A 20,052-nucleotide genomic window follows, 5' to 3' on the forward strand; every position below is an offset into this window, starting at 1 on the left:
GCGCCAGCCGTTTCCGCTCACTGCTGTCATTTATGTAGCCTGCCCCTTTAAGTTAAAGTCCTGGCTTGTGACGTCATCCGCCCCGCGTGACAACAGCAGTTGATTGTGGCCGGGTGGGCGGAATTACTCGCATGTGGCGCTGGGCACGTGACTCGCACGCTGAGTTTTGCGCAGCGGCAGTGAAGTGGGCGGAGTGAGGGCGGAGTTTGAGATATAGGGGCTGGCCGCTGTGGTGGTGACGTCACGGGTGTTGTGCACTCTGCGTTCCGGGCTGCGGCAGGTAAAGCAGGCGGCGGGCTCGGCAGAGGGGTGCGCTGTGTGCGGGGACGGGGGCTCTGTGCCGTGCAGCAGGGGTAGGGGGGGGGGGCTCAGGCTTGCTCCGGGGAAGCGTCTGTTATGCATGACTAGCTGGAGGGGGCGCTGTGACCGGTGGCGAGGGGCGGGGCTACGGCTGTTTTGCTTTCCCGTGTAGTGGGAGGAGCCAGCGCTGTACTGTATACCCTGAGTGGGAGTGGCTAAAGTTATGTTGGAATAACAGAAAGTGGGATGAGCCAGGAATCTGACAGTGGGAGGAGACGGCTGCATTAATTGGGGATTAGAGGAGGAGCCATGACAGTAGCTAGTTTAGTGGGAGGAGCTTGGACAGCATTGGGTGGATCGGTGGCTGTATTGTTTTGGATGATTGGAGGAGGAGCTAGTATGGTATTTTGGTGTCAGTGGGTGGAGCTGGAAATGCATTGTTTTGGAGGAGGAGCCAGCATGGTATTTGGGTGTCTGTGGGCAGAGCTGGCAATGCATTGTTTTGGAGGAGGAGCCAGCATGGTATTTGGGTGTCAGTGGGAGGAGTTGAAAATGCATTGTTTTGGAGGAGGAGCCAGCATGGTATTTGGGTGTCAGTGGGAGGAGTTGAAAATGCATTGTTTTGGAGGAGGTGCCAGCATGGTATTTGGGTGTCAGTGGGAGGAGTTGAAAATGCATTGTTTTGGAGGAGGAGCCAGCATGGTATTTGGGTGTCAGTGGGTGGAGTTGAAAATGCATTGTTTTGGAGGAGGAGCCAGCATGGTATTTGGGTGTCAGTGAGTATAGCTGGAAAATGCATTATTTTGGATGATTGGAGGAGGAGCCAGCATGGTATTTGGGTGGAGCTGGAAATGCATTGTTTTGGAGGAGAAGCTAGCATGGTATTTGGGTGTCAGTGGGTGGAGCTGGTAGTGTTTTGTTTTGTATGATTGGAGGAGGAGCCAGCATGGTATTGGGGTGTCAGTGGGTGGAGTTGCAAATGCATTATTTTGGATTATTGGAGGAGGCGCTAGCATGGTATTTAGGTGTTAGTGGGTGGAGCTCGGACAACATTGTTTTGGATGACTGGAGGAGGAGCCAGCATGGTATTTAGTTGTTAGTGGGTGGAGCTGGGATTGCATTGTTTTGGATGCTTAAAGGAGGATCCAGCATATTGTTTGGGTATCAAAGAGCGGAGCTGGGACAGCATTGTTTTGGATGACTGGAGGAGAAGCCAGCAAGGTATTTAGGTGTCAGTGGGCGGAGCTGGGACTGCATTGTTTTGAATGACTGGAGGAGGGGCCATAATGGTGTTTAGGTGTTAGCGGGTGGAGCTCGGACAACATTGTTTTGGATAACTGGTGGAAGAGCCAGCATGGTATTTAGGTGTTAGTGGGTGGAGCAAGGACAGCATTGTTTTGGATAACTGGAGGAGGAGCCAGCATGGTATTTAGGTGTCAGTGGGTGGAGCTCGGACAACATTGTTTTGGATGACTGGAGGAGGAGCCAGCATGGTATTTGGGTGTCAGTGGGCGGAGCTGGGATTGCATTGTTTTGGATGCTTAAAGGAGGAGCCAGCATATTGTTTGGGTGTCAAAGAGCGGAGCTGGGACAGCATTGTTTTGGATGACTGGAGGAGAAGCCAGCATGGTATTTAGGTGTCAGTGGGCAGAGTTGGGACAGAATTGTTTTGGATGACTGGAGGAGGAGCCAGCATGGTATTTGGATGTCAGTGGGCGGAGCTGGGACTGCATTGTTTTGGAGGAGGAGCCGTCATGGTATTTGGGTGTTAGTGGGCGGAGCTGAGATTTCATTGTTTTTTATGCTTAGAGGAGGAGCCAGCATGGTATTTAGGTGTTAGTTGGTGGAGCTGAGATTGCACTGTTTTAGATGATTGGAGGAGGAGCCAGCATGGTATTTAGGTGTTAGTGGGTGGAGCTGAGATTGCACTGTTTTAGATGATTGGAGGAGGAGCCAGCATGGTATTTTAGTGTCAGTGGACGGAGCTGGGGTTGTATTGTTTGTTTATTGTGTTTATAAAGCGCTAACATATCATTTTGCAGGAGGGGCCAGCATGGTATTTGGGTGTCAGTGGGCGGAGCTTTTACTGCATTGTTTTGGAGGAGGAGCCAGCATGGTATTTTGGTGTCAGTGGGTGGAGCTGGGGTTGCATTGTTTTGGAGGAGGAGCCAGCGTGGTATTTGGGTGTCAGTGGGAGGAGTTGAAAATGCATTGTTTTGGAGGAGGTGCCAGCATGGTATTTGGGTGTCAGTGGGTGGAGTTGAAAATGCATTGTTTTGGAGGAGGAGCCAGCATGGTATTTGGGTGTCAGTGAGTGTAGCTGGAAATGCATTATTTTGGGTGATTGGAGGAGGAGCCAGCATGGTATTTGGGTGTCAGTGGGCAGAGCTGGCAATGCATTGTTTTGGATGATTGGAGGAGGAGCCAGCATCCATTGTTTTGGAAGAAGAGCCAGCATGGTATTTGGGTGTCAGTGGGTGTAGCTGGAAATGCATTATTTTGGATGATTGGAGGAAGAGACCGCATGGTATTTGGGTGGAGCTGGAAATGCATTGTTTTGGAGGAGGAGCTAGCATGGTATTTGGGTGTAAGTGGGTGGAGCTGGTAGTGTTTTGTTTTGTATGATTGGAGGAGGAGCCAGCATGGTATTGGGGTGTCAGTGGGTGGAGTTGCAAATGCATTATTTTGGATTATTGGAGGAGGCGCTAGCATGGTATTTAGGTGTCAGTGGGTGTAGCTGGAAATGCATTGTTTTGGAGGAGGAGCCAGTATGGTATTTAGGTGTTAGTGGGTGGAGCTCGGACAACATTGTTTTGGATGACTGGAGGAGGAGCCAGCATGGTATTTAGGTGTCAGTGGGCGGAGCTGGGACTGCATTGTTTTGAATGACTGGAGGAGGGGCCATAATGGTGTTTAGGTGTTAGTGGGTGGAGCTCGGACAACATTGTTTTGGATAACTGGAGGAAGAGCCAGCATGGTATTTAGGTGTTAGTGGGTGGAGCAAGGACAGCATTGTTTTGGATGACTGGAGGAGGAGCCAGCATGGTATTTAGGTGTCAGTGGGTGGAGCTGGGATTGCATTGTTTTAAATGACTGGAGGAGGGGCCAGTATGGTGTTTAGGTGTTAGTGGGTGGAGCTCGGACAACATTGTTTTGGATAACTGGAGGAGGAGCCAGCATGGTATTTAGGTGTTAGTGGGTGGAGCTCGGACAACATTGTTTTGGATGACTGGAGGAGGAGCCAGCATGGTATTTGGGTGTCAGTGGGCGGAGCTGGGATTGCATTGTTTTGGATGCTTAAAGGAGGAGCCAGCATATTGTTTGGGTGTCAAAGAGCGGAGCTGGGACAGCATTGTTTTGGATGACTGGAGGAGAAGCCAGCATGGTATTTAGGTGTCAGTGGGCAGAGTTGGGACAGAATTGTTTTGGATGACTGGAGGAGGAGCCAGCATGGTATTTGGATGTCAGTGGGCGGAGCTAGGACTGCATTGTTTTGGAGGAGGAGCCGTCATGGTATTTGGGTGTTAGTGGGCGGAGCTGAGATTTCATTGTTTTTTATGCTTAGAGGAGGAGCCAGCATGGTATTTAGGTGTTAGTTGGTGGAGCTGAGATTGCACTGTTTTAGATTGGAGGAGGAGCCAGCATGGTATTTAGGTGTTAGTGGGTGGAGCTGAGATTGCACTGTTTTAGATGATTGGAGGAGGAGCCAGCATGGTATTTTGGTGTCAGTGGGCGGAGCTGGGGTTGTATTGTTTGTTGTGTTTATAAAGCGCTAACATATCATTTTGCAGGAGGGGCCAGCATGGTATTTGGGTGTCAGTGGGCGGAGCTTTTACTGCATTGTTTTGGAGGAGGAGCCAGCATGGTATTTTGGTGTCAGTGGGCGGAGCTGGGGTTGCATTGTTTTTCAGGAGGAGCCAGCATGGTATTTTGGTGTCAGTGGGCGGAGCTGGGGTTGCATTGTTTTTCAGGAGGAGCCAGCATGGTATTTGGGTGTCAGTGGGTGGAGCTGGGGTTGCATTGTTTTGGAGGAGGAGCCAGCATAGTATTTGGGTGTCAGTGGGCAGAGCTGGCAATGCATTGTTTTGGAGGAGGAGCCAGCATGGTATTTGGGTGTCAGTGGGAGGAGTTGAAAATGCATTGTTTTGGAGGAGGTGCCAGCATGGTATTTGGGTGTCAGTGGGTGGAGTTGAAAATGCATTGTTTTGGAGGAGGAGCCAGCATGGTATTTGGGTGTCAGTGGGCAGAGCTGGCAATGCATTGTTTTGGATGATTTGAGGAGGAGCCAGCATCCATTGTTTTGGAGGAAGAGCCAGCATGGTATTTGGGTGTCAGTGGGTGTAGCTGGAAATGCATTATTTTGGATGATTGGAGGAAGAGACCGCATGGTATTTGGGTGGAACTGGAAATGCATTGTTTTGGAGGAGGAGGAGCTAGCATGGTATTTGGGTGTAAGTGGGTGGAGCTGGTAGTGTTTTGTTTTGTATGATTGGAGGAGGAGCCAGCATGGTATTGGGGTGTCAGTGGGTGGAGTTGCAAATGCATTATTTTGGATTATTGGAGGAGGCGCTAGCATGGTATTTAAGTGTCAGTGGGTGAAGCTGGAAATGCATTGTTTTGGAGGAGGAGCCAGTATGGTATTTAGGTGTTAGTGGGTGGAGCTCGGACAACATTGTTTTGGATGACTGGAGGAGGAGCCAGCATGGTATTTAGTTGTTAGTGGGTGGACCTGGGATTGCATTGTTTTGGATGCTTAAAGGAGGATCCAGCATATTGTTTGGGTATCAAAGAGCGGAGCTGGGACAGCATTGTTTTGGATGACTGGAGGAGAAGCCAGCAAGGTATTTAGGTGTCAGTGGGCGGAGCTGGGACTGCATTGTTTTGAATGATTGGAGGAGGGGCCATAATGGTGTTTAGGTGTTAGTGGGTGGAGCTCGGACAACATTGTTTTGGATAACTGGAGGAAGAGCCAGCATGGTATTTAGGTGTTAGTGGGTGGAGCAAGGACAGCATTGTTTTGGATAACTGGAGGAGGAGCCAGCATTGTATTTAGGTGTCAGTGGGTGGAGCTGGGATTGCATTGTTTTAAATGACTGGAGGAGGGGCCAGTATGGTGTTTAGGTGTTAGTGGGTGGAGCTCGGACAACATTGTTTTGGATGACTGGAGGAGGAGCCAGCATGGTATTTGGGTGTCAGTGGGCGGAGCTGGGATTGCATTGTTTTGGATGCTTAAAGGAGGAGCCAGCATATTGTTTGGGTGTCAAAGAGCGGAGCTGGGACAGAATTGTTTTGGATGACTGGAGGAGGAGCCAGCATGGTATTTGATGTCAGTGGGCGGAGCTAGGACTGCATTGTTTTGGAGGAGGAGCCGTCATGGTATTTGGGTGTTAGTGGGCGGAGCTGAGATTTCATTGGTTTTTATGCTTAGAGGAGGAGCCAGCATGGTATTTAGGTGTTAGTTGGTGGAGCTGAGATTGCACTGTTTTAGATGATTGGAGGAGGAGCCAGCATGGTATTTAGGTGTTAGTGGGTGGAGCTGAGATTGCACTGTTTTAGATGATTGGAGGAGGAGCCAGCATGGTATTTTGGTGTCAGTGGGCGGAGCTGGGGTTGCATTGTTTTTCAGGAGGAGCCAGCATGGTATTTTGGTGTCAGTGGGCGGAGCTGGGGTTGCATTGTTTTTCAGGAGGAGCCAGCATAGTATTTGGGTGTCGGTGGGTGAAGCTGGGGTGCATTGTTTTGGAGGAGGAGCCAGCATGGTATTTGGGTGTCAGTGGGCGGAGCTGGTACTGCATTGTTTTGAATGACTGGAGGATGGGCCAGTATGGTGTTTAGATGTTAGTGGGTGGAGCTCGGACAACATTGTTTTGGATAACTGGAGGAGGAGCCTTTTCTGCTATGTTGCTGTCACTTACAGTAGGTAGTAGAAATCTGACATTACCGACATGTTTTGGACTAGTCCATCTCTCCATAGGGGATTCTCAGTGCGGCCTTTATTCTTTATAAAGACACTCTTTGAAAAGGATTCATACTAAGATGCCAGCCTGCCTGCCCTGCTCACTGCACACTGATTTGGCAGTTGGACAGAGCAACTGGCATTCATAAAATGCTTTTCAAAATAAATAAAACCCTCTGAATCCCCTATAAGGAGATGGACTAACCCAAAACCTGTCGGTAATATCAGATTTCCACTACTTACTGTAAGTGACAGCAACATAGGAGAAAAGTAATTTATGGCTCATTTTACTCTGAAAAAAATCTACTTCTTTTTTGTACGTGTACACATGCATTTTAAATTCTACAATTTTCACGATAGTGGCCTTTTAAGAAGGCAGTACCATGCTTCTCATAGAATGGGTCTGTTTTGTTTCCAGGCTGCTCATTTCTCCGGTCGCCATGGGCGGGGCTGTAAGTGCCGGCGAGGACAACGATGACTTAATCGACAACCTGAAGGAGGCTCAGTACATCCGCACAGAGGAGGTGGAGCAGGCCTTCCGAGCCATCGATCGGGCAGATTACTACCTGGAGGAGTTTAAGGAGAACGCCTACAAGGACCTGGCGTGGAAACACGGGAACATTCACCTGTCCGCGCCGTGCATCTACTCCGAAGTCATGGAGGCGCTGGAGCTACAGCCCGGCCTGTCCTTCCTGAACCTGGGGAGCGGGACTGGCTATCTCAGCACTATGGCTGGCCTGATCCTGGGTGAGCCATACCTCTGGGGTCATCTAATGCTGATGCAATCTCAGAGAGGCCAAAGAACTATGAAAAAATATTTATTGACACATATAGAAAAAATATCAAAAACACATGATTCTTCAATATCGCAGTAATAGGTCTTAGAAGTGCATAAGATTGATTTGAATCAACAAGCGGTTGTAGCTTTACGGGTATTGAACTTCAAGGCCTTGAAGTTCAATACCCGTAAAGCTACAACCGCTTGTTGATTCAAATCAATCTTATGCACTTCTAAGACCTATTACTGCGATATTGAAGAATCATGTGTTTTTGATATTTTTTCTATATGTGTCAAATTTTTTTTCATAGTTCTTTGGCCTCTCTGAGATTGCATCAGTTTTTTCATATATGGTCCTTTTTTTTAAAGTTACAAATAAGCGTTGGTGGGTAAGGTGGATTACCCTGAAAAAGGACTGTGTTTTGATCCTTCACAATAAAAAGGACTGTACCCCAAGATACTCTTGATAAATGTCATCTAATGCTGTCCACACCTGGATGGGATCTATTCATTGATTTGCCAAATTTAGTTAGTCATACTTAAATGCATTTCTATAATGACTTAACCACTTAAGGGCCAGAGGCTTTACCCCCACCCCTCCAGTGACCAGGCTATTTTTTTTACAAATTAGGCCACTGCAGCTTTAAGGGCTCACTTCAGGGCCGTACAACTCAGCACACAAGTGATTTCCACCTTCCTTCCTTTTTACCCATCAACAGAGCCTTCTGTTGGAGGGCTATGATTGCTGCTGTAGGTTATTGTTTTTATTTTGTTTTTTTTTTAAATTAATTTATAATTATTTTTTTTAAATTAAATGTACTATTTTTTTTGTTCCCGTCCCTCCCCCCGCCAGCCAATGACAGCGATCGGCTATCATAGGCATTAGCCTATGAGAGCTGATCGCTCCTGATCCTCCCCAGTACAGCGCTGCCGTAGGTCACTGCGCTTCCGATCGCCAGTGGAAGACTGATGATGGAGTGGAGCTCCGTCATTCAAGCGGAGATGCACACACGATCTGCAAAACATGCCCCCAGGACTTCACGCGCGGTTGGCAAGTAGTTAAAACAGATCTTTATTTGATGTGTAGCTGAGCTGAAGCAGGGATACAAAATGAGATGCTTACCTAAAGAGAGGGCAGCCTCAGGATCCTATTGAGGCTTCCCTCGCTACTCCGCGGTCCTCGTTGCCCCAGAAAGATTACCGACAAGGCATTGTCACGAATCATATTGGGGACTGCACAGCTCCTTTTTCTGGACCATGTGCGTGCAATAGCCGCATGAGCCCGCTTGCGCAGTAGCACAGAGCCATGGTCTCCGTGCTACTGCACTTGCGCAGACGGGCTCGTGTGGCTGTTGCGCGCACATGGTCCAGAAAGAGGAGCTGCGTAGTCCCCTGGTGTGAAGACAGGCCACACTCAGCAACAGGGGGCTTGTGACAACTGAGCGTAGCATCAATAGGATCCTGAGGCTTCCGTCTCTTCATAGTAAGTATCAGATTTTGAACCCAAGCTTTGGCTCGGGTTCACTTTAAAGTGGTATGAAGCTCAAAATTACATTTTTGCTCTAAAACCTTAAACCAAGCAAAAAAACAAACAAAACAAACTGCTATAAAACAGTCACTGGAAGGCATATTTCTGCACTCCACTGGAGCAAATTGATAACATTGCCAGTTGCTGGACAAATTATTAGATTGTCTTGTAATTGCTGAACAAACAAGGCAAGTTCTCTGGCCTGGATGTATCCTGGATACAGCAGAAACTTTTCTGCATTGTTCGCTCTCACGCAACCTGATAATTTTGTACAGTGACAACAACCACAATCTTATCTTCCGAGCTTCTGAAAGAAGTGGAGGTTTCACTAAAGGTAGCCATACATCTAGTGATTCTGATTCAATCGACAAAGCGATCAACTTTATTAAGGAATCGACTTCAGTATAGTTGATCGAAAGTCAATTGACTAGTAACACACACACTACAGGCGATATCCAATGCGATTCACCATCCCTCATCAATCTGACCAATGTTGTCTCCAATGCTCTGAATGCAAAAATCGATTCAGAGTCGATGGAATGAAATGTGGACAGTAGCCGATTCCCGTGCAATCGCCTGATATATTGCACCCTGCTCGATCGACTAAGCTGGTCGATTCAACATGAAATCAGTCACTTTTCATCGATTGTGAATTCTATAACACACTCTATTCCCTCTCGATAACCCCCGGTTAACGAATGAGATAGGTACTGTAGGTTCGTTCTTAACCTGAATCTGTTCTTAAGTTGGAACATTGTGCCATCTCTGTTCCCTGTACCTCCTCTATGCCTCCAGTGTCCCCCCCCCCCCCCCCCCCCTGTGTCATCTCTGCCCTTTGTACCTGTTTATACAAGTTTAAAAGTCCTTTTTACTTTGATTTTTTTTTCTGATTTTCTCAAAAACTACAAGTCCAATTTGTGTGTGTGTATATATGTATACTTGGTAGCGCGCCCAGGCTGTGCATATGTATAGGTAGGATTTAGTTAGTGTTAGGTCCCCTCCCAAGGAGGAAAGACTTCTTCGACAGTGGGAGGGACGAGTACTTAACAAGTTGCATGCAAGCTGTTACAGGAAACTAACATCCTCCAAGTGGTAGACAGGTCATGTGTATGCTCAGTGTGTATTTTATCCCATAAGTGGGGCTTGCACTCTTTTGCAGGTAAGCATTCATCTGTTTTTAAGTAGCGCTGTTCATTTCTTTGCTATGTTATAATTTATTTCTGGTCAGCTGCTCCCACTTAAAGAGAAACTCCGACCAAGAATTGAACTTTATCCCAATCAGTAGCTGATACCCACTTTTACATGAAAAATATGATTTTCACAAACAGACCATCAGGGGGCGCTGTATGACTGATTTTGTGCTGAAACCCCTCCCACAAGAGGCTCTGGTACCGTACGGTACTCTGGGCAAACTGCCACAATGTAACAATGACACACAAAGGAAATGGCAGTTTATAGCTGTCTGTTAAAGCCAGAACAGCTACATAATCTGCCCACAGTAACAATGTCACCATGTAATACATGTCAAATTGTGAATCTGGGAGAGGAAAGATTTTACAATGAGCAAACTCTGACTAAATCATGTATACATAATTATTGTAAAAATTAAGCACCTTTTTATATTAAATTATTTTCACTGGAGTTCCTCTTTAACAGTTTTGCCTTTGGTGTATATGCAGAGCCTCTGTTTGGGTTCAAGGTGCGTTTGTAGTTTCTGGGGGGGGCTCAGCGCATCTCTGAGCAGAGGCCATTCAGAGGTGGCCTGGTGATGCGCTGATCCCACTTTTTTGCGCATATATATATTTAACCCCCCCCCCCCCATAACATGTTTTGAGGTTAACAAAACATGTAACTCTGCCTTTTAGCCAAAGACCCAGAACAAGCATGCAGCATATAGGGGTTTCTGAAATTGTCAGGTCTGACAAAATTACCTGCATGCTTGTTTCTGGTGTGATTCAGACACTACTGCAGCCAAATAGACCAGCAGGGCTGCCAGGCAACTTGTTAAACTCCCCTAAAGACCAGGCCATTTCTCACTAAATTGGCCACTGCAGCTTTAAGGCCTTGCTGCAGGGCATTCCAATTCGGCACACAAGTGATTTCCCCAACCCTTTCCCTTTTCTCCCCACCAACAGAGCTTTCTGTTGGTGGGGTCTGATCGCCCCCCAGATGTTTATTTTTATAAATATTTATTACAATATTTTTAAAATCTTCCTATTTTACACTGGCTGTCTTCACCTCTGGTATCAGTAGTGCATGAATTGCACACCTGAAACAAGCATGTGGCTAATCCAGTCAGGCTTGAGTCGGAGCACTTGACTGGATGTCCAGAAAGATCAGCAGGATGCCAGGTCTCTGGTATTGTTTAAAAGGAAACTAAATATGGCAGCCTTCATGTCCCTCTCACTTTAGTTGTCCTTTTAAAGTGTACCAGAGGTTTTCTAAACTTAAGATTGGATACTTACCCGGGGCTTCCTCCCACCCCATAACACTTCTAAGTCCCATGCAGTCCTCCTGCGGTCTGCCCTTCAGCCGCGATCAGCCACGGTAATAGGCTCATTCGGGTCCAGTCTGGGTCTTCTCCGCATGTGCAGTAGACCCAGACTGACCCGACTGAGCCAGTTACCCTGGCTGAACGGCAGACAGCAGGAGGACAGCATAGGACTTAGATATGTTTATGGGCGGGAGGAAGCCCTGGGTAAGTATCCAATCTTAAGTTTAGAAAATGTCTTGTTTACTTGACACAGCCTCACTCTAAGCTGGACATCTATCCGACAAAGTTCACAATTGCTAACTAAGATTAAACAATTTTAGACCAATTTGCAACTTCACACAAAAAGATTTCAATCTTGTTTTTGGTTTTGAGCAGTAAATTGACTGACTGTGAAAATTAAATTGTTTGGCAGCAATCCCTTTATTTTAGAGCAGCTGTATAAATCCACTGTCGCACCGACAGACAAATCTCGTTCTGATTTCTGCTGGAAGTCGGGCTTTCTGTTTTTCCAGTTTTGTTGCAGTGGGCGTGTACCACCATTTGATGTAGATTAAGTGTACTTAATAAAAATTGGAAATTGCTGAACCAAACTGACCTTTAAATGTTTGTAGGAACGGGAATCTGGCGTCTGCGGTTGGGAGAGCGTGTTCAGCGTCTGGAACACGACATGACTTTACACGTCTAACACTTAGCTTTGTGTCCACAGGGCCGTTCGGCGTTAACCACGGAGTTGAGCTCCACCCAGATGTCATTGAGTACGCCAAGCAAAAGCTGGACCAGTTTGTCCGCACCAGTGACAGCTTTGACAGGTACAGCTTGTTCAAGAACTTCTTTTGTCCAACTAAAACTCCTACCAAAAAATGAATGTGCGTGTAGGGCGTATTAATAATAATAATAATAATAATAATAATAATAATATCAGGCAGCAGCACCCTGCATTGCATAGCTGAGTTGATTTATTATCAGTAATTTCATGGCAGAAGCACTGTGTCCTATCATCCCCATGCAGAGTCCCACTGTATACCTCTGTTGGAGGACTTCTTTAATTTACTTTTATTTCATGTCTCTCCCCTCCTAGGTTTGAGTTTTGCGAGCCCTCCTTTGTAGCCGGGAACTGCCTGGACATCTCTTTGGAGTCCTGGGCCTACGACCGTGTATACTGCGGAGCTGGAGTACAGAAGGAACACGAAGACTATATGAAGAATCTGTTGAAAGTGGGCGGGATACTGGTCATGCCTCTGGAGGAGAAGGTAGCCCCCTACAAAAATATTTATCATCTGGATACTCTGTGTTCTGCTCAGAACATTCTCTCTCAGACCCAGCCTTCAGGAGCATACATGCCAATTCGGACCTCACCCCTGAGGAACCTACATTCTAACTCAGCCCCTCACCCCTGTGGAGTTTACATTCTACTTCAGACCCCACCCCTGATGAGCTTACTTTCTACTTCAGCCCCTTACCCCTGAGGAGTTTACATTCTACTTCAGACCCCACCCCTGAGGAGCTTACTTTCTAAAGAGCAGATTAATAACCCAGTGGTAATGTTCCCCAACATGCCACAGTTTTTTGTAAGACATATTTCAGTCCATATAAAGGACTAATGTTTACCAAATGTAAATTAATCAAATTTAGCTAAACCTTTTTTACATATCTGCCAACCACTAGGGAGAGGGTCAATGAAATGTCAGATGCAAATGATTCTTGCTTCCATGCAAATTGAAGACTGCTTTAAAATGGGCCATTTAGATTTGACAGGAAGTGCATTTTATTGGCCAAAACGCATCTCCGTGGCTATCCCTCATGTTAAAGTGAATGTTTACCGGATTAAAAAAGAAAAAGTCAGGGAAGGCTCGGTCCTAATGAGCCTTCCCTCTCCTCTCCCGGTGCCCGGTCCCGCGCAGGATCCCCCGTGGCAGTATTCGACCAGTTCGGTCAAATACTGCCACTTCCGCATGCCTTCGGGAGCTTTTGGAAGCCTTCGGGAGCACTCGGGCTCCTGATGACGCGGCCGCTCCATACTACGCATGCGCGAGCGCCCTCTATGACGCACTCGCGCGTACGTAGTATGGAGCGGCCCGTCTTCGGAAGCCCGAGTGCTCCCGAAGACCTCCGAAGTCCCTGCGGCGGCGGACGCGAACGGGGGAGCCAGTGCAGCACCGAGGGCACCGGGAGAGGAGAGGGAAGGCTCATTAGGACCGAGCCTTCCCTCTCCTTAGGTGAGTATCTGACTTTTTTCTTTTTTAATCCGGTACCCATTGGCTTTAAGTTATTGTTTGTGTAGTTTCCCAGCTTTTCTGCCTTTATTGAAGCATTGAGGTTAACCTGTCATAATACAGATATGCAAGCAGCCACTGCGGTGGTGTAGCTAAGGGCCCCAGTGCAAGTTTTACACTAGGGCCCCCCAAGCACTCTATACATAACAATTGATACGGCGCACCAAAACCTGCCAGGAACAACCACAGTGTCAGAGGTGCAAGAAGGGGATGGGGAACAGTTTGTTAGTGATTACTACTATTCAAAGTATCTATAGGAGTGATTATTACCAGCACAGGACCTATAGAGAGCTAATACTGCGGGGCAGGGGGGGTTGGCCCAAGAGCCCTGATGCAGTCACAACTTCGCCATCCCTTATTGCTACGCTCTGGAGCCACTGCTAACTTGTGTTTTTTGTTGTTTTTTTTTTTTTTAGAGGTACCAGCTCCTGGGCTGCTACTTTGATTTTTGATCATTTAATTACCCAGAACATGTACATTCATTGTAAATCATTTAAAATGCACTTGAATCTGAAAGCTTTAGCCAACCAAATAAATGCTGAAGCGAACCCAAGATTGCCTAAAATATGAAAAAAAATTAAAATAAATACTTTCTTTTTAATTATTATTTTTTTATGCATCAGTAGTGTCTGAATCACACACCTGAAACAAGCATGTGGTTAATTCAGTGACACTTCCGTCTGAGCACCTGATCTGCATGCTTGTTCAGAGGCAGAGGGTCAGCAGGACAGCCAGGCAACCTGCATTGTTTAAAAGGAAATAAATATACCAGCCTCCATATATCTCACCTTGGGTTCCCTTTTGGTAGTATGAGAGGTATATGGAGTCTGCCCTATTTATTTCCTGTTAAACAATACCAGTTGCCTGGCTCTCTTGCTGATCCTCTGCCTCTAATACTTTTAGCCATAGACCCTGAACAAGCATGCAGGTCAGGTGTTTCTGACCTTATTGTTAGATCTGACAAGCGTAGCTGCATGCTTGTAACTGGTGTCATTCAGACACTACTGCAGCCAAATAGACCAGCAGGGCTGCCAGGCAACTGGTATTGTTTAAAAGGAAATACATTTGGCAGCCTCCATATTCTTCTCACTAGTTTTCCTTCAAAGTGTAAATACAAAAACGTTAACCTTATTTGCTATTTTTGAAGCTGACAAAGATCACTCGTACAGGACCCGCCTCCTGGGAGACCAAGAAGATCCTGGCCGTGTCTTTTGCCCCGCTGGTCCAACCAAACCATTCCGATGCTGGGAGGCGGCAACCTCTGGATCTCCGTAAGTTTGGAAGCCCCTAAGGCACTGCTTGGAGGCTTTGCACTTGTTTTCCCCGCACACATGTCAATCAACGGGCCTGTTCACATCTAAATGCGTTTCCTGCATAAGGGGAAAAATGTTGCTGCCTGGAGCCTAATCTCACACACCATGTGCAATTCCCGAAGCGAACGGCGGCTGATGTCACACTTTGGGTGACGCACAGCAAACATGCAATGCAAAGAAACAGTTGTCTGGAAATTCGCTGTCAGGGTAGCGGAGATACATACCTTATGTCATTTCATTGGCAGGACAGGTCCTCTTCACTTCTCTTCAGTGTGGCAGTACTGTGCAGCCTATCACCTCGCTGCGTGTTGCATTCAGTCAGGGCTGGAATTACCATAAGGCACTGTAGGCACGTGCCTACAGGCGCCTGATGATGGAAAGGCGGCCCACTCCCCTCCTCTAGTGCCTCCCTCCCTCTTTCCTCCTCTGTGCAGAATCACCAGAACTGTGTAAATGAGAGGTTGCTCACCCAGGTTTCAGGTGACGAGATTGCCCTGCGGTTGGAGGCACCTCTAGCTACTTAATACTGAGGGTACCTCTGGCTACCTAATGCTAAGGGGCACCTGTAGCTACCTATGACGGGTAAGGGAGAAGTGACACCTGGGCCAGCCAGCACACTTGTGGTTGGTTCGGCGGGGTCTGTAGGTTCATAGAGGGCGGAGTCTAGGGTGCCAGAACATCTGTACCTATAGGCTCCTGTCATGTAAATCTGGTCCTGTATGCTGTTGGTTGTGTCAAACTTCAGCGCTGTACGTGTGCCGACCTGCACCACACCTGTAAAAGCATAGGTTTACTGAGATGTAGTAAGAACAAAATTATAAGGTCTATGCGCATAACAAATCGCCACCAGGTCCTCCACTCCTATGGACATTACATGCACCCGGACCAATCAAATTCCCAAGGTCGTTGTTTGTATTCAAACATTTAAAAACAATCTAAGTGCATACTGTTTCAAAGTACAATAGACACTTTATTTGCTCTTAAAGGGATACTGTAGGGGGGTCGGGGGAAAATGAGCTGAACTTACCCGGGTCTTCTAATGGTCCCCCGCAGACATCCTGTGCCTGCGCAGCCACTCACCGATGCTCCGGCCCCGCCTCCAGTTCACTTCTGGAATTTCTGACTTTAAAGTCAGAAAACCACTGCACCTGCGTTGCCGTGTCCTAGCTCCCGCTGATGTCACCAGGAGTGTACTGCGCAGACACAGACCATACTGGGCCTGCGCTGTGCGCTCTTGATGACATAAGCGGGATCGAGGACACGGCAACGCAGGCGCAGTGGTTTTCTGACTTTAAAGTCAGAAATTCCAGAAGTGAACTGGAGGCGGGGCCGCAGCATTGGTGAGTGGATGTGCAGGCACAGGATGTCTGCGGGGGACCATTAGAAGCCCCGGGTAAGTTCAACTAATTTTCCCCTGACCCCCCTACAGTATCCCTTTAAGGTGCCCATACATCTAGTGATGATGGGCAGATTAGACCAAAAGAGACAAATCTCTCTCTTATCGAATCTGATTAAAGAGAGATCTGTCAGCTCCCCATACACCTCAGGCTGATTCCTGATCAATTTCAGCATGAACTCTCTTGGGAATCGGCCGCCTCACCGATGATCCCCTAATGCATAAATGTACTGTACATGTATGTGCGCATTTATACATTACCTGTCCTGTGTCGCGGTGCCTGTCTTTCTTCTGAATCTGCCACTCTTCCATTAGCTGCCGGCGTGACACATGTCACGTTACGCACGTGCCGTGTGCTATGCACCGTCGGTGTGTATGGGGCTAATTATAGAGTGGCAGATTCGGACGACAGACGGGCACCACGACACAGGACAGGTAATGTATAAATGTACACAAACACACACATTTATACACTGCAGGAACATCACTGGGGGTTTCATCGCATTCGTCTCTTGTCCCGATATCGCTTGCTGTTACGGCCGCACACCTGATCGACCACGACGGCCCAACATCTTGCAGCATGTCCAACCGATACATGTGACCAATTTTAGCCTGAAATTGATCCTATCGCGCATGCACTTAGCAACACCGTTTTTTATCCAATTCGATTATAATTATCGAATCGGATGGTCGATGGCCTGCCAAGTCACCTGGTGTTTGGGTAACTTTATTGAGCTAAAATTACAAAAAAAGAATGAACCATCAAATAAAAGTGAACTTGCATACAGGCCGGTATTTCAGGGACCCAACAGAAGTATCTTGCCTCAATCAATCATCTTGGACATCGACATCTTAACACAAGATGGGTGAAGTCTAATCTGCTCACTTGTGTATACAGTGGTTACCTTGGTGGTAACCCTCCTTTGTGAGTATCAATTCACTACATTTAATATTGGATATTGTCTTATTCCACATACTGCACTATCAGGGGCTTTCGTTTGTCTCCTTTTTATCTTGCATGCTCCACAATCAAAATGACCATGGGCACCGTCCCCTGGTCCACCTTCCACTCCGCTCTACCGGTTTCGCAAGAAGCTTTATCTGGGGCAAATAAAGTGTCTAGTGTACTTTGAAACAGTGTGCACATATAGTTGTTTTTAATATTTGATTATATTCAAAGACCTTGGGAATTTGATTGGTCTGGGTGCATGTGATGTCCACAGGAGTGAAGGAGGAGGAGACCATTGCTTGACCTAGTGGCGATTTGTTATGCGCATAGACCACAGGTGTCAAACTCCAGGCCTGGAGGGCCAGATCCATGCCAGTGCTTAGGATGGACTGAGAAAGAGAGGAATGTGTTCTACCTGATGGATCACACCTTTCCTGTTTTAGGCCCGGTGCACACCAAAACCTGCTAGCAGATTTTGAAACACTTTTTTTCTTATTTTTCTGTAGCGTTTCACCTAGTATTTTGTGGTTTTGGGAAGTGTTTTTGGTGTAGTAGATTTCATATATTGTTACAGTAAAGCGGTTACTGAACAGCTTCTGTAACAAAAACGCCTGCAAAACCGCTCTGAACTGCCGTTCAGAGCGGTTTGCGTTTTTCCTATACTTTACATTGGAGGCAGAAATGCCTCCGCAATCCAAAAAATGCCTCACCCCGGGAGTATGCGTTTCAGCAAAACGCCTCCCGCTCTGGTGTGAACCACCCCATTGAGATACATTGACCAAGCGTATCCGCAGCCGCAAGCGTCGGCAAAAACGCCGAAGAACCCGCTTGGTGTGCACCAGCCCTTAGACCGTTTAAAAAATGTGTGAGGACCTTGGCCCTCGTAGAACCGATTTGACATCCTTGGCATAGACCTTATCATTTTGTTCTTACTACATCTCGGTAAGTCTACGCTTTTGACAGGTGTGGAGGAGGTCTGCACACGCACAGCGCTGAGGTTTGGCACAATTATCTGAGAAATCTATCCTGTGGACTTTACTTTGGCAGTTTACAGATTATGCTCTAGTGCAGATACATTTATATACATATGTTGCATTGCTACAAGGTGATTGGCTGCAGCTGTCCCACCGCTGGAATGCTGCATATGAAGCTCTGCTCCCACGCTACTCTGCACCCCAGGACTGGGACCCCCTTATCCCCCATAACAGTGGGGGTTCTTGGGGCTATTTTTAACCTCTGTCTGCAACCACCTAATTAGGGTGGTATCGGTAACATTACAGATATTCTAATACTGGCTTTATCTGACGTCTAAATTACCTGAGGTCTTTATTACATGTACACCTTGTGACTTGTAGTTATACCTAGCCAGTTTTTGTTTTTACCCACCGATCTTTTTTTCTGTGTGGTCCTAACCATAACCGTCTTCCTTCTGTCTCTCTCCACAGCGCTGCCCAACGTACGTTCCTTGCAAGATCTGGCTCGCATCACCATCCGCGGCCGAATAAAGAAATCAGTCAGTCAGGAGGCCAGAAGCAAGGGGAGCGGAGTGCTGAAAAACCCGCCGAGATACAAGCGCAGACGCCTGCGCCGGCGTCGCATGGGGACCATCGTCTTTCTAGACAAGGAGGTATTCGCCAGCCAGATCCCCAACCCCTTTGACGACAACAACAACTATGACGACACAGAGGATGACCTAAGGGAGGAGGAAGAGAAGGTGCCCTGTGACGTGAAAACCGACCCACCAATCAACTTCCTTCGTCAGAAAATCCTCCGCCTTCCTCTGCCGGATCCTCTGAAGCAGTACCTGCTCTATTACAGAGAGAAGTGACCGCCGGGGTCTCTGACATCTGATTGAGGACAAGCCTGAGGCCCTCTGGGGGGGGGGGTGGGTTTGTAGTCACCTACACGAGACATGTCTGTGCATGGAGGTGACCATTCTTGGCTGTGGGGGAGCCTGGCCAATCTTTGTCTGTGCATTTCCAGCAAATGAAGAATAAAGTTTTCATTTTTTTGAAAGGAAAATGGCAGAAGATCCATAGCAGCTGTAGGCCTACTTCCTGTGCAAGGTATTTTGTTTCCTCTCAGAAACGCCTATGCTTTTTCCAACAGCTTACTTAAAGCACCCCCAGGTCTTTTTTTTTTCTTTTCTGAAATCTGCTTTCGGATGGTGGTTTTTTTTTTTTTTGCGGCGGACGATTGCCACAGTTGAGACCGTCACAGAAGATGACTTGTGATGGGTTGTTCCTTGATTGTTCCTGGGGGAGGGGTAGAAGGACTTTACATGGACTGGGAGATATTGAGGAGATGGCAAAGTTTATTGTCTAGCTAAGTAAAGTCTGATCTATTTTCACCGGCCTTCACCAGAGGTTGTCGCTTTGCTCATTCCATGTTAAACCTCATCCAGTTGCCCTACGCCTTGATGCTTCTGGACAATACGCCTGAAGCCTTAGAAGGCCACCTACAATTCAGGCCACCTAGACTTTGCAGAAGATTCAAAACAGAACGTGGTTACTCCAGATCCAGGATTAACCACATTTGATCTGATACTCACTTGTGTTTAGCTTTTGTTGTTTGTGCTGACTTGTACTCCCTTTTCTGACTTGAGAAGCTCCCTCATCTTAGTGGCTTGTCCCAGTGTTTTGTTGGCTGAGGTTTAATAGCTTCTCGTTGCCTGCAGGTGGCGTAAGACTGCTTAGAAGTACTTGCCTCCTATAAGTATCCTCTGTTAGGGAGCAGGCCAAGGAGCATTTTGTTTTTTGTGCTAGTAAATAGAAAACTGCTTATTGACTTTGTCATGTTGGCTGTGTACATGAAGCAAGAGGGAAATGGAGGCTGCCATATTTATTTCCTGTTAAACAATACCAGCTGCCTGGTAGCCCTGCCGGTCTATTTGGCTGCAGTAGTGTCTGGATCACACCAGAAACAAGGATGCAGCTTGCAACTGAGGTCCGACTAGATTGTTGGACTTCAGTGAGAAACCTCTCATCTGCAGGCCTGTTCGGGGTCTATGACTGAAAGGTATTAGAGGCAGAGGATCAGCAGGGCTGCCAGGCAATTGGTGTTGT

The 20,052-nt window shown here is 47.2% G+C and overlaps 1 protein-coding gene across 1 annotated transcript; it reads left to right on the forward strand.

The window, feature by feature from the left end:
• The first annotated feature begins 204 nt into the window (after positions 1 to 204).
• PCMTD2 (protein-L-isoaspartate (D-aspartate) O-methyltransferase domain containing 2) lies at positions 205 to 19,770 on the forward strand. The gene is made up of 6 exons (XM_068263874.1): positions 205 to 280; positions 6,675 to 7,003; positions 11,763 to 11,865; positions 12,135 to 12,306; positions 14,477 to 14,600; positions 18,433 to 19,770. Exons 2-6 carry the CDS (start codon positions 6,697 to 6,699, stop codon positions 18,813 to 18,815), a joined length of 1,089 nt encoding a protein of 362 aa, XP_068119975.1. The 5' UTR covers positions 205 to 280; positions 6,675 to 6,696; the 3' UTR covers positions 18,816 to 19,770.
• The last annotated feature ends 282 nt before the right edge of the window (positions 19,771 to 20,052 follow it).

The sequence above is a fragment of the Hyperolius riggenbachi genome, chromosome 12, assembly GCF_040937935.1.
Source record: "Hyperolius riggenbachi isolate aHypRig1 chromosome 12, aHypRig1.pri, whole genome shotgun sequence".
Classification (NCBI taxonomy): Eukaryota; Metazoa; Chordata; class Amphibia; order Anura; family Hyperoliidae; genus Hyperolius; species Hyperolius riggenbachi.